The 13,047-nt window shown below is 39.7% G+C and overlaps 1 protein-coding gene across 3 annotated transcripts in view; it reads left to right on the plus strand.

Moving 5' to 3' along the window:
- Positions 1 to 8,400, plus strand: part of HACD4 (3-hydroxyacyl-CoA dehydratase 4) — a 38,018-nt gene extending 29,618 nt beyond the window's left edge. For 2 of the 3 annotated variants that reach the window (XM_032392426.1, XM_032392428.1), the window contains exon 6: positions 6,732 to 7,686. In XM_032392426.1, coding sequence (XP_032248317.1) covers positions 6,732 to 6,976 — 245 coding nt within the window. In that variant the 3' untranslated portion in view covers positions 6,977 to 7,686. Of the gene's footprint in view, positions 1 to 6,731 lie in introns of all 3 variants that reach the window. The other variant, XM_032392427.1, reaches the window with a different exon arrangement.
- Positions 8,401 to 13,047: the final 4,647 nt, after the last annotated feature.

Below are 13,047 nucleotides of genomic sequence, written 5' to 3' on the forward strand. Positions count from 1 at the left end.
ATTGATTTCTAGGGGCGCCTGGGTGACTCAGTTAAGCGTCTGCCTTCAGCTCATGTCATGATCCCAGGGTCCTGGGATCGAGCCCTGCATAGGGCTTCCTACTCAGCGGGGAGCATGCTTTTCCCTCTCCCTATGCTGCTCCCCCTGCTTGTGCTTGGTCTCTCTGTCAAATAAGTAAATAAAATCTCTAAAAAAATTATTTTTATAATTGATTTCTAGTTTCATACTGTTGTTGAAAAAAACGCTTCATAGGACTTCAGTCTTTTTAAAATTTTTGAGACTTGTGTTGTGGCCTAACATTTGATGTGTCCTGGAGAATGTTCTGTATGCACTTGAAAAGAAGGCATATTCTGTTTTTTAATGGAATGCTCTGTATATATCTGTTAGGGCCACCTGGTCTAATTATGCCACTCCCGTCTGGCCTACAAAGTTTCTGCTGAAAAAAATCAGCTGATAGTTGTAGGGGATTTCCCTGTGTGTAATGGTTTTCTTTTCTCTTGCTGCTTTAAAAAGTCACTCTATATCACTGCTTTTTGCCATTTTAATTATTATGTATCTTGGTGTAGACTTCCTTAGATTCATCTTGTTAGGGGCTGTCTGTGATTCCTAAAATGTGTGATGTCTCTTTTCTTTCCTAGATTAGGGAAGTTTTCAGTTATTTCTTCAAGTAAGTTTTCTGCTCCCTTCTCTCTCTCTCTCTCTCTTCTGGGATCCCTATAATGTGAATGTTGTTACTCTTGACGATGTTGTTGAGTTCCCTTAACTGATCTCATTTTTTATTCTTTTTTGTTTTTGCTGTGCAGCCTGATTACTTTCCATTACCCTGTCTTCCAGATTGTTGATCTGTTCTGCATCCTCTGATCTGCTTTTGATTCCTTCCAGTATATTTCATTTTTTGAATTCTTCAGCTCTAACTGGTTCTTTTTTATATTTTCTCTTTGTTGAAGTTCTCACTGAGATCATCCACTCTTTTTTCACATCCAGTGAGTATTTGTATGACCATTACTTGGAACTCTTTATCAGGCACATTAGTTACTTGTTTCATTTAGCTCTTTTGCTGTGATTTTGTTCTTTCATTTGGGCCATATTCCTCTGTCTCCTGATTTTGTCTAACTCTGTGTTTGTTTTTGTGTAGTAGGTGAGTCAGCTACATCTCCTGGTCTTGAAAGTTAGTGGCCTTAGGCCGCCTGGGTGGCTCGGTCATTAAGCGGCTGCCTTCGGCTCAGGTCATGATCCCAGGGTCCTGGGATCGAGCCCCGCATCGGGCTCCCTGCTCGGCGGGAGGCCTGCTTCTCCCTCTCCCACTCCCCCTGCTTGTGTTCCCTCTCTTGCTGTCTCTGTCAAATAAATAAAATCTTTAAAAAAAAAAAAAGTTAGCGGCCTTATGTTGAAGAGGTCCTGTGGAGCCCTCTAGCACAATTTCCTCTTGGTCTTCAAAATCAGGCACTTTAGGAATGTCCGCTGTGTGGGATAAATGTGCCCTACTGTTGTGGCTGAGCTATGGTTGCTTTCAGCCAGCTGCCATGACCCACTTTGCCTGCTGTGGGCATACTGGGCAGCGTTTGGTCCCTACACTATTGAGAGGGCTGTTTGAGGCCTCTGTGACTAGTTGGTGGGAAGACAAGCAGTCAGCCTAGGTGTCTCCAATTAGCCTCTCTGCCACAACTTCTGTTGCACCAAAGTGCAGGGCTTACTCCCTGCACAGCCAGCTAAGATCCCAGGCTGTTGAAACTGTGGGTGTACTGGTGTGTGGGACTTATTTCCCCCCTCCCCAGGGTAGGAGTCACTTTGGAGTAGCTTTGTCCCTGCCAGGGCCTTCTGCAGGATGTGGGAGGCAGGAGCCCATTTGCCTGCTGAAGGGGGCAGGTTGGATGGGTCAGGTCAGTGACATGGTGCTAGCAAGATAGAGGATTAGCACTGGCTCCCATAAGTGTCTAGTCATGGGGAGGGGAAGAGAAATGGCACCTGTCAGCACTTTTTTTTTTTTTTTTTAATTTTAAAGATTTTATTATTTGACAGAGACACAGCGAGAGAGGGAACACAAGCAGGGGCAGAGGGAGAGGGAGAAGCAGGCTTCCCGCCAGGCAGGGAGCCCGATGCGGGGCTCGATCCCAGGACCCCGGGATCATGACCTGAGCCAAAAGCAGACACTTAATGACTAAGCCACCCAGGTACCCCCTGTCAGCACTTTTGTTCCCAGAGAAATCTGAAGATCCTGCCCTTCCAGCACACAATCTAAGACGAGTCTATAAATTTCCGTGACACATACCCCAGGCACTTTTCAAACTGCTGCTTCTGCACTGTGTCTCCGCCAAGTTACTTATTATGCTGGGTTCGTAAGTGTGGGGACTCAGTTTCCTATTCCCCTCTGACTCTCCTGGCATTAAGCCTCCTGATTTTTAACATTCCTGGAGTTAAGCGCCACTGATTTTTTTTTTTTTAATTGAAGTATAGGTGACAAACAATGTTACAGTAATTTCAGGTATACAACATAGTGATTCAACAACTCTGTTATGCTGTGCTCACCACAAGTGTAGCTACCGTCTCTTACCATACAACACTGTTACAGTGCTATTGATTATATTCCTTATCCTGTACCTTTTAGCCCTGTAACTCATTGATTCCATAATGAAACTTTTATCTCCCACTCCCCTTCACCCATTTTGCCCAAGCCCCCCACGCCATGCTTTGTAGCAACCATCAAGTCTCTGTATTTATGGGTCTGTGTCTGCTTTTTGTTCTTTTGTTTTTTAGATTCCATAAATAAGTGAAACCATATGTCTTTTGTCTTTTTGTGTCTTATTTTACTTAGTGTAATACTCTCTAGGTCCCTCCATGTTCTTGCAAATGGTAAGATATCCTTTTTTTATGGCTAAGTAATATTCTGTTGTGTATATGTGTGTATACACACACCACACATCTTTATCCATTCAACTATTGATGGACACTTGGATTGCTTTCATATCTTGGCTATTGTAAATCATGCTGCAGTAAACAGATGCATATATCTTCTTGCATTGTTTTTGTTTTCTTTGGGTAAATATCCAGTTTTGGAAATACTGGATCATATGGTATTTCTATATTTGATTTTTTTTTTAAACCTCCTTACTGTTTTCCACAGTGACCGCACCCATTTACATTCCTACCAATAGTGCAAGCAAGAGGGTTTCGTTTTCTCCACATCCTTGCCAAAACTTGTTACTTTTCTTTTTGATACTAGCCATCCTGACAAGTGTGAGGTAATATCTCATTGCGATTTTGATTTGCATTTCTGAGATGATTAGTGATGTTTAGCATCTGTATGTCTTCTTCAGAGAAATGCATGTTCATATCTTCTGCACATTTTCAAATTGAATTGTGTTTTTGGTGTTGTATAAATTCTTCATATATTTTGAATATTAATGCCTTCTAAGATAAATAATTTGCAAATATCTTCTCCCACTCAGTAGGTTGCCTTTCTGTTTTGTTGGTTTCCTTCACTGTGTAAAATTTTATTTTGGTATAGTCCCAATAGTTTAATATTGCTTTTGTTTCCCTTTCCTGAGGAGACCTATCCATAAATCTGTTGCTAAGGGAGATATCCAAGACTGTACTGCCTGTTTTCTTCTAGGAGACTTATGGTTTCAGGTTTCACATTTAGGTCCTTAATCCATTGAGTTTATTTTTGTGTATGATATAAGAAAGAAGTCCAGTTTTTCTTTTGAATGTGGCTATTCAGTTTTCCCAGCATCATTTATTGAAGAGACTGTCTTTTCCCCATTGTATATTCTTGCCTTCTTTGTTATGACAAGATACATAGGCATGGGTTTATTTCTTGGTTCTCTATCCTGTTCCATTAACCTATATGTCTTTTTTTTAAAGTAGGCTCCATGCCCATTGTGGAGCCCGGTGCAGGACTTGAACTTACAACCCTGAGATCAAGACCTGAGTGGAGATTAAGATTTGGATGCTTAACCAGCTGAGCCACCCAGAGGCCCCCTATATGCCTAATTTTTAAAAAAGATTTATTTATTTTAGAGAGAGAGCAGGGGGAGGGACAGAGGAAGAGGAAGAGTCTTAAGCAAACTCTGCACTGAGTGTGGAATGCAGTGTGGAGCTTGATCTCGTGACCCTGAGATCATGACTTGAGCCAAAACCAAGAGTCAGATGCTTAACCGACTGTGCCACCCAGGTGCCCCTTTATATGTCTGTTTTTGTGCCAGTAGTATACTATTTTGATTATGCCAGCTTAGTCGTATATCTTGGAATATGCAGTTGTGATATCTCTAGCTGTGTTCTTTCTCAAGTTTGCTTTGGCTATTTGTGGTCTTCTGTGATTTTTTTTTTTAACCTTTTTTAAAAAAGCAGAGGGAGAGGGAGAAGCAGACTCCCCACTGAGCAGGGAGCCAGATGCGGGGCTCAATCCCAGGGCCCTGGGATCATGACCTGAGCTGAAGGCAGCTGCTTAACCAACTGAGCCACCCAGGTGCCCCAAGTCTGTTGTGATTCTATACCAACTTTAGGATTATTTGTTCTAGGTCTATGAAAAATGCTATTGGTATTTTGATAGGAATTGCACTGAATCTGTAGTTTGCTTTGGGTAGTACGGATGTTTTAATGATAGTCTTCCAATCCATGAGCATGGTATATCTTTCCATTTGCATCATCTTCAGTTTCTTTCATCAGTGTCTTACAGTTTTCAGAGTATAGGTCTTTCATCTCCTTGGTTAAGTTTATTCCTAGGTATTTTATTAATGGGATTGTTGTTTTCTTAATTTCTCTGCTACTTTGTTCTTAGTGTATAGAAATGCAACTGATTTCTATGTGTTAATTTTGTATCCTGCAACTTTACTGAATTTGTTGTTTCTAATAGTTTTTTTTTTTTTTTCTTGGTGACGTCTTTAGGATTTTTATGTATAGTATCATGTCATGTGCAGTGAATTTAACTTCTTCCTTGCCAATTTGGAGGCCTCTTATTTCCTTGTCTGATTGATAGAACTTCTAGTAACTATGCTGAATAAAGTGGGAGGAGTAGACATCTTGACTTGTTCCTGATCTTAGAAGAAAAGCTCTCCGTTTTTATCATTGAGTATGATGTTAGCTTTGGGCTTTTTTATATATAGCCTTTATTATGTTGAGGAGTATTCCCTCTAAACCCACTTGGTTGAGTTTTTATCATGAATAGATACTGAATTTCCGTCAAATGCTTTTTCATCTATTGATGATTTTTATCCTTTATTTTGTTGATAATTGTGTATCACATTGATTTGCAAATATTGAATCACCCTTGCATCCCCATAATCAGTCCCACTTAATTGTGGGAAATATTACTGAATCAGTGGTTTGCTAATTTGTTGAGGATTTTTGCATGTAAGTTCATTATGGATGATAGCCTGTATTGGTGGGGGGTAGTGTCTTTGGTTTTGATACTAGGGTAATGCTGGCCTCACAGAATGTATTTGGAAGCTTCCCTTCCTCTTCTATTTTTTTGGAAAAGATTGTCACGAATATGTATAAACTCTTAAATGTTTTTCAGAATTCACCTGCAAATCCCTCTGGTCCTGGACTTTTGTGGGATTTTTTAAATTATCCATTCAACTTTGTTACTAATAGTGTATTCAGATATTTTATTTTTTTCCTGATTCAATTTTGGAAAGGTACATGTTTCTAGGAATTTATTCTGAGTTCTTCAATTTGTTGGCATATAAATTTTCGTAAGTCTTATAATTTCTGCTGTTTTGTTTCTGATTTTATTTTGGTCCTCTCCTTTTTTCTTGATGAGTTTGGCTAAAGGTTTATTAATTTTATCTTTTCAAAGGACCAGCTCTTGGTTTCATTGATCTTTTCTATTGTTTTTAGTCTCTATTTAAATAATTTCTGCTTTGATCTTTATAATTTCCTTCCCTCTACTAACCTTGTATCCTGCTGATTTTTAAGGTTCCTAAAGATAAGCCCTACTGGTTTTCAAAGCCAGATGTTATAGGGACTCATGTTCCCAGTGCAGATCCCCAGTGCCAGGAGCCTGGCTTCTCCATGCTTGTGGTGTCCCTCCGTTTTGTGGTTAGTCTTACCAGGGCACCAGCCACAACTCCACCCCTCCTACACCTTTCCATGTGACCTTCTCTCTACAATGAGCTCTGGAAGGTCTGTTCTGTCTTTAGGTTGTTTTCAGAGTTGTATAGATATAGCTGTTATCTTGGGGTGTCCATGGGATTAGGTGAGCTCAGGATCTCCCTACGCCACCATTTTTCCCAGAGTTTCTTACCATTCTTTAAGTTCTGACGTTGGGGAAGGAGGAAGGAGGAGCTCTTCCAAGGCCAGTTAAGCTGAGGAAATGCTGAGTAAAACCAGTTTCCTTATTGCAGAGCTTTTTAGAATCTCTACTGTACTGATGTGTGTTTTGAAACTCCCAAGAAGAAACTCTATGCAGCATTCTTCAAATTCATTTGTCTATTTGTGAGAAGGGGACAAGTAGTTGGGGATACCATTTTTAAAAAGCAGAAATTATTTCTCTGTAGGTATAACCAAGTATAAAATGGACAAAAGTTCAAGTCACACTGCTATAACGGCCTTGCCAGTTGAATCATTCCGGTTTCTCTATCAAACTAGCTTCAGCTAAGGGAGTCAGCACCTGTCACAACTGTCATTATAAAATTCAGGATATCCCTGGACTCTGTAGACATTTATGTATACACATCCCTGTAGCAATATGAGGGGAAGGTTTCACAATTCCTTCTCTGTTCTTTAAACAGCATTTGCCATCTATCAGTCGCTGCCTTATTTTGAATCATTTGGCACTTATTCCACAAAGCTGCCCTTTGACTTATCCATCTATTTCCCATACGTGCTGAAAATATATATCATGATGCTCTTTATAGGTAAGTGGCTTTTCTGTTTTGTTTTTGCATTCTTCCTGTGCTTTCTGCTTTGTGCTGCTATCTACTTTAACAGAAAGGTCTGTGAACATGGGAGAAACAGAGGAGGAAGCCCGGAATGATGAACTAGACCTTGTTAGTAAAGCACCTAGAAGTTACAGTGCTTTTTTGCAGGACATCACAAGTTCAAATATATCACTGTTTCACTGTACAAACAAGAACAGGTTTACGAGCAGGTAACGTACCTGCGTTGTGTAGGCAACGTAGAAGTTTGACTGTGGATACAGGGATCTACAGATCCTGTAGATGGTTTTATGTGCTAGCATTTCCCAGCAGGCACGTGGGAGTAGGTGCTAAAAACACAAGAAAAAATGTGTGGAACAAAAACTTAACAGTTAAGAAAGTTTAACTGGCAAAGACTTCCGTGATTACATTTCACTTATTCCCAAAGGTAGTTGTTCTAGAGCCAGTCATTATCAGACAAATAAGAACAATGCATAAGGGAGAAGACAGATGTGAAACTGCAGGGCTGATACAGCCACCCTCAAGAAAGGGGAAAATTAATTCCTTGCCTTAAACAAAACTTTACTTCCCTTTCTGGACCCTTGTTTAAGAGTTCCTTTTTTTTGAGTCTCCCTTGCAAGTGTCTTGTCCTTAGACTCCAGGCAGCACTCTGACTGTATTTTAAAACCAGAGAAATGGTTAATCAGCCTTACTTTTGCCACTTCCTTCTCCATGTTAGGTATGTATTATACCTACAGTCATCTTTACTCAGAAAGAAGAGACATCCTTGGAGTCTTTCCCCTTAAAAAGAAGAAAATGTGAAGCACTGCATTCCGATGTGACATAAGAAAAAAACAGGCTTGTGGACTCAGCTGCAACAAACAACACAGGAAGCATTCTGGTGGGTGCTACTTGACACAGCTCCATGACATAATGGTTCTCCTCAAGCTTGAGACAAATCACAGCAGTCTGTTAACCTCACATATTTTCAAAACGCATATCCTGCACAACCTACTTTACCAAAGCTGTGGGTTTTATACAAGTATTATTTTCCTGTAAGGTGAATGAGAAATAGATTAACTGGAATGGATTCTATTAAATTGAGAAACCAAAGTTGTTAGCTGGAATTATATCTGTTTACATCTATTTCTTTTCACTTCAGAGTTAGTTTGTAAATAGCAACTCCGCAGGAGGGCAAAAATGTGAAGTATGTTCTGCGGTTGTCACCATGGCCAGAGTTCACCCCCATCTTACACATTAGACACACTTAGAAAATTATACATTAATATTTGGACTTTGATGCCTTAAAAGAGAAGCCTGATGAAAACAGAATGGATCTTTAGTAAAAATGCTCCATATTCCTTTTCTGGGGCAGGGGTTGAAATCAGACCATATACTTACCTTACAGGGAGACAAAAGGTAAAAAAAACTAGAGTAAATTATTTCAAAGGAGGCAAGGCACTTAAGAACTAGTGATGTTTCAGGGGCACCTGGGTGGCTCAGTCGTTAAGCGTCTGCCTTCGGCTCAGGTCATGGTCCCAGGGTCCTGGGATCGAGTCCCACATCTGAAGCCTGCTTCTCCTTCTCCCACTCCCCCTGCTTGTGTTCCCTTTCTCTCTGTGTCTCTGTCAAATAAATAAATAAAATCTTTTAAAAAAAAAAAGTGATGTTTCAGATTATTACTGAATTATTGCTAATTACTATGTCACATACAAGTCATCACCTAGAGTTTTGAAAACTCTTTGAAGATCTAAACTATATGTGAATAATTGACTAGTATCATTTCTGTACCATTGGTATATATTCACTTTTCTTGAACGAATTCTAGGATCTGGGGCGCCTGGGTGGCTCAGTCAGTTAAGCATCTGCCTTCAGCTCAGGTCATGGTCCCAGGGTCCTGGGATCGAGCCCCGCGTCAGGCTCCCTGCTCTGCTGGAAGCCTGCTTCTCCCTCTCCCACTCCCCCTGCTTGTGTTCCCTCTCTGGCTGGCTGTCTCTATCAATCAATCAAATAAATAAATAAAATCTTAAAAAAAAAATTATAAAAATTGATACCTTTGTAAATTTAGTATCCTATTTGGAATTTTAAAATATTAAAATTACCCTCTTAAAAAGCTACATTTTGAGGCTCCTGGGTGGCTCAGTTAGTTAAGCATCCGATTCTTGATTTTGGTTCAGGTTGTGGTCTCAGGGTTGTGACTTCAAGCTGCACCTTGGGCTCAGTGGGGAGTCTTCTGCTCTCCCTCTCCCCCTCTAAAAAAAATAGGGTCGCCTGGGTGGCTCAGTTGGTTAAGCATCTGCCTTTGGTTCAGGTCATGATCTCAGGGGCCTGGGATCGAGCTCCGCATTGTGCTCCCTGCTCAGTAGGAAGTCCACTAGTCCCTCTCCCTCCACCCCTCCCCCTTTCAAATAAAATCTTTTTAAAAAGCTATTTTGTTTTTAAAGTTCCTTATTTTTACTTCTAAATTTAAAAAAATACTGAAAGCTTTAGTGTACAAAGGGAATAGAATCCCTTTGCAAACTTAGATGACTCACTCAGGCTTCCTCTCAATCAGCAGGGCTAGATTGCTGAAGTAAGTATTATGTACATCTACAATCACTAAAGTTGCAGAGTAAGATTTAGAGAAACTATCTTAGTGGGTCATTGTAAGAAATTAAAATTGTTATTAAATAATACTTTAATTTTTAAACCAAATTATTTTAAGAAGTAGGCAGGTTTTTAAGGTAGACTAAAAAGCACAATTTATAGTTATGGATTGACAATTTCAGTTTTCTGCAACAATTGTAACAAAGATCTGTGATTCCTTTGGTGACACAGTCACAACTTATTATTGTGGTTGGTTGCCTATATTCATAATTGAAAGAAAAATTAATTTCATTAGAGGTTAAGTGGAAATAAGGATGTCATTTCTCTTTCACAAGTTCATGTTCTCCAGGTTAAGAAACTTAGACAAGTAAACATCTACCTAGTTAATTGGATATTACCCAGATTGCAAGGTTGATTTCTTTATGTCCATCAAATCTCTATTTCATTTTGTTCAGTGTTGTCATAGGCTTAGTTTCTTAAATCTAATGTGAATAACATAGGAAACTATTAGGTATCTTAAAAGCATAACACATAACTTTTAAAATGATCTTTCCTGGGCACCTGGGTGGCTCAGTCAGTCAAGCGTCGTGATCTCAGGGTTGTGAGATGGAGCTCTGTACTGGGTGTGGAGGCTGCTTAAGATTCTCTCTCCCTCCCTCTAAAACAAAGCAAAACCATAAAAAACAAAAACCAAACAAACAACTTTCTTTGGAGTTTTCAATGCCAAGTTCCACTGCCTCAAGTTCCAAGTAACCCAAGCTAAGGTGTAATAATCAACATCAGCAGTGCCTCTGGGGCTAAAAAATAAAAAATTAAGAAGGGTAGGGTTGGGGGGGTTAAAACTGCTCTGAATGAAAACTACTTCGAAGAATGTATTTCATCACTCGGCAGAAGTCTGCCTAAAAAATACAACACACAGACACTAATATCATCCAAGTCCCTGGGCTTTTACTTTATCAAAATAGTTGAATGAAAAGCAGTAACACTTCTGCCAAAAGTATCCATTCGATATTAATGCATTTTTCCCCCTACAGTATGCTTTTCAAGAATCACACACTTATCCTGGTCTTACGTTTTTGTTCAATAAACAGGTTGACGTTAGAATGAGTTCTTGGTTGCCGCACGCACGTCTACATTCAAACGCTTACGTTGTGGGGCACCAGGCGCACTGTACGCACGGAATTCTCAAACTACCAGGCCTCCTGCAAACCCATTTGTTACTACAGGAATGCACCACATCTCACTGAAGTCCCTAAGAGAACCATTCCGTTTGTTTTAGGATACCTTATTCTGCCTACCTTGAGCAAGCTGTCACCTATAAGACTTCGTATTTCTTTCAAAAGATGATGTAGCTGTAACATCAGTATCCAAAACCTTTCCGCAGAGAATCTTACATTTATGTACAAAGAAAACAGTTACATTTTACTGTGCTAAAGTAGCAAAGTGATTTAAAATTAAAATATGCTACAAATGATCTCCCCTTTCCCCAACATCTTCCTCTCATTAGCTTATTTTTCCTTAGTAAACATGAGGTTTTTCCTTGTTCTGGGTCTAGTTGCTGTGTTACCTTTGACATGGTGCCTTTGAGCCCCAGTCCTAGAACAGGGTGCTACCTAGGACCCAGATTCGTGGGTTCCCCTGGGACCCAGGAACCTGCATGTTGTCAGGCTCCTCAAACTCCCCTCTTGCACACTACAGTTTGAGTCTAAAGTATTTCAGCTTTGGACAGAAAACTGCTAATAAGAACTTCTATAAAAGCCACCATACAACTGGGGAGAACATGCCTAAATTCACCAAACAAACGTAGGTGTCCACTGTGTCCTTACTTTGTGCTATTCAGCTGAGCCGTGGGGTCCTGTGAGCGAGGACGTGGACTGGATGGAAGTAAGAGCAGTGGGTTTGATGTGAAATCCAGCTCCAGTGTTTACTAAGCGAATGACCCAGAGTTCCTTTCCTTAACGGCCCAACGTCGTCGTAAAGAACGAATGCAGTGTGGTAAATTAAACCTTTCTAAATGATAAACAGCTACACAGAAGTAGGAGATTTGTAACACATTTCCTGGATGCGTTAAAAAAATCTGACGGTTTACTGATTTATATTTTGTGAATGTGAGGTCTGTGAAGGCAGGAATGTCATGCCTTGTTCACTTTGGGCACACGGTACACACTCGTAATTGTGCAGCTCTGACTTTATAGACTACTACAGTACCTCCAGTGTGAGACCGCTTTTAGGAAATCAGATTAATTAGGTGATGTCTCAATTATATTTGATTATTCTCAAAGGGCACTTCATGTTTAGAAGACACAAAAAGAAGGTGGTGGTTGTTGTTAACTTCTGTAAGGATCCTTTTTTGATGTGCTACTTGCTTTTAGAATGTTTTAAGAACAATTTGTTAAATTTCCATTCCCAAGTCCCAACATACAGATTATCAAGTGTTAAAGCTATTTTCAGTGAAACATATAAAAGTGATAACATTTCTATTACATTTTAGAATTTATAAAGCATATTTTTATATTCTTTTATCCTCACAACTACTTTATGAGGTAAGTTATTCCTTGTATTCAAGAAATAAGACCAAAGTCAGGGAGTCATCCCTGTCATTTTTACTTAGTTTCATATCCAATAATTTAGCTAGAAATTATTCCACAAGTTCCTTATGTTTGACAAGAATCAGACGATCTTTCTACGTGGCAATTTTAAAGAATTCCATACTGTTTATGAAGATTAACACATTCCATGCACACCCACAACTGCATAATTACTATATATAGCATACATTTTTTTAAAAATGAGACTTTGAGAGTTTAGGATCAGAATAAAGAATTTCCTTCCAGAAAATATAAAAGCATATTACCTCACCCAGGACCAGCGCGATGATACATATTTATACATGAAGATGACGCCGTGAGGTGTTTTTCTGCGATGGTAGGATGGAGGATGTGACTTGTTCCAGCCACATTGTGTCCCCTGGTTCCATCTGAAATGCCTGCAGCTAGGAATAGGCTTGTTGGGGCGTCTCATACAGACTCACCAGACGCCTAGCCTACAGCTCTGGCTTTAGTGAAGGCCCATCCTCCTAAGCACAAGATCTGATTTCCCTTCAAAAACTAACTTATGAAAATGTTTACCAGAGGTTTAAAACTGCTTATTTTCAAAGTTACTAAGTTATTTCAAGATAGTGGTTGAGTCCCTAACAAAGTCTTACTCCTTTTATAATTATAATATCACCATCTTTGGTTAAAATCAAAATGATGTTAAGAACTTCTGACAATTAACTTCAAAAAAGGTTATTAACAGCCTTGTAGTTACCATGGAGTCATTACATGACAAAACACAAAGATAATTTTAGGGCCTTGCATGGATCCCAACATCTGTTCCAAATGCACACTTTTCAAATCAAGAGTCAGGGTGTTCTGAGATGCATAATAAGGCTTTAACCCCACACATTCGTTAGTATATCCCAGCATGCTCTTTGTCTTGGCAACTTGTGAAGGAAGTGTTTCCATAGTTTGGAACATCTGGTCTAAAAAGGCAGACACTTCGGGTTTCTAGAGAACAAGGTGAGCCATCCTGAGGGAATAACTTAATTCTGACCTGAACCAAG

This window comes from Phoca vitulina, unplaced genomic scaffold (genome assembly GCF_004348235.1).
Source record: "Phoca vitulina isolate PV1807 unplaced genomic scaffold, GSC_HSeal_1.0 scaffold67, whole genome shotgun sequence".
Classification (NCBI taxonomy): domain Eukaryota; kingdom Metazoa; phylum Chordata; class Mammalia; order Carnivora; family Phocidae; genus Phoca; species Phoca vitulina.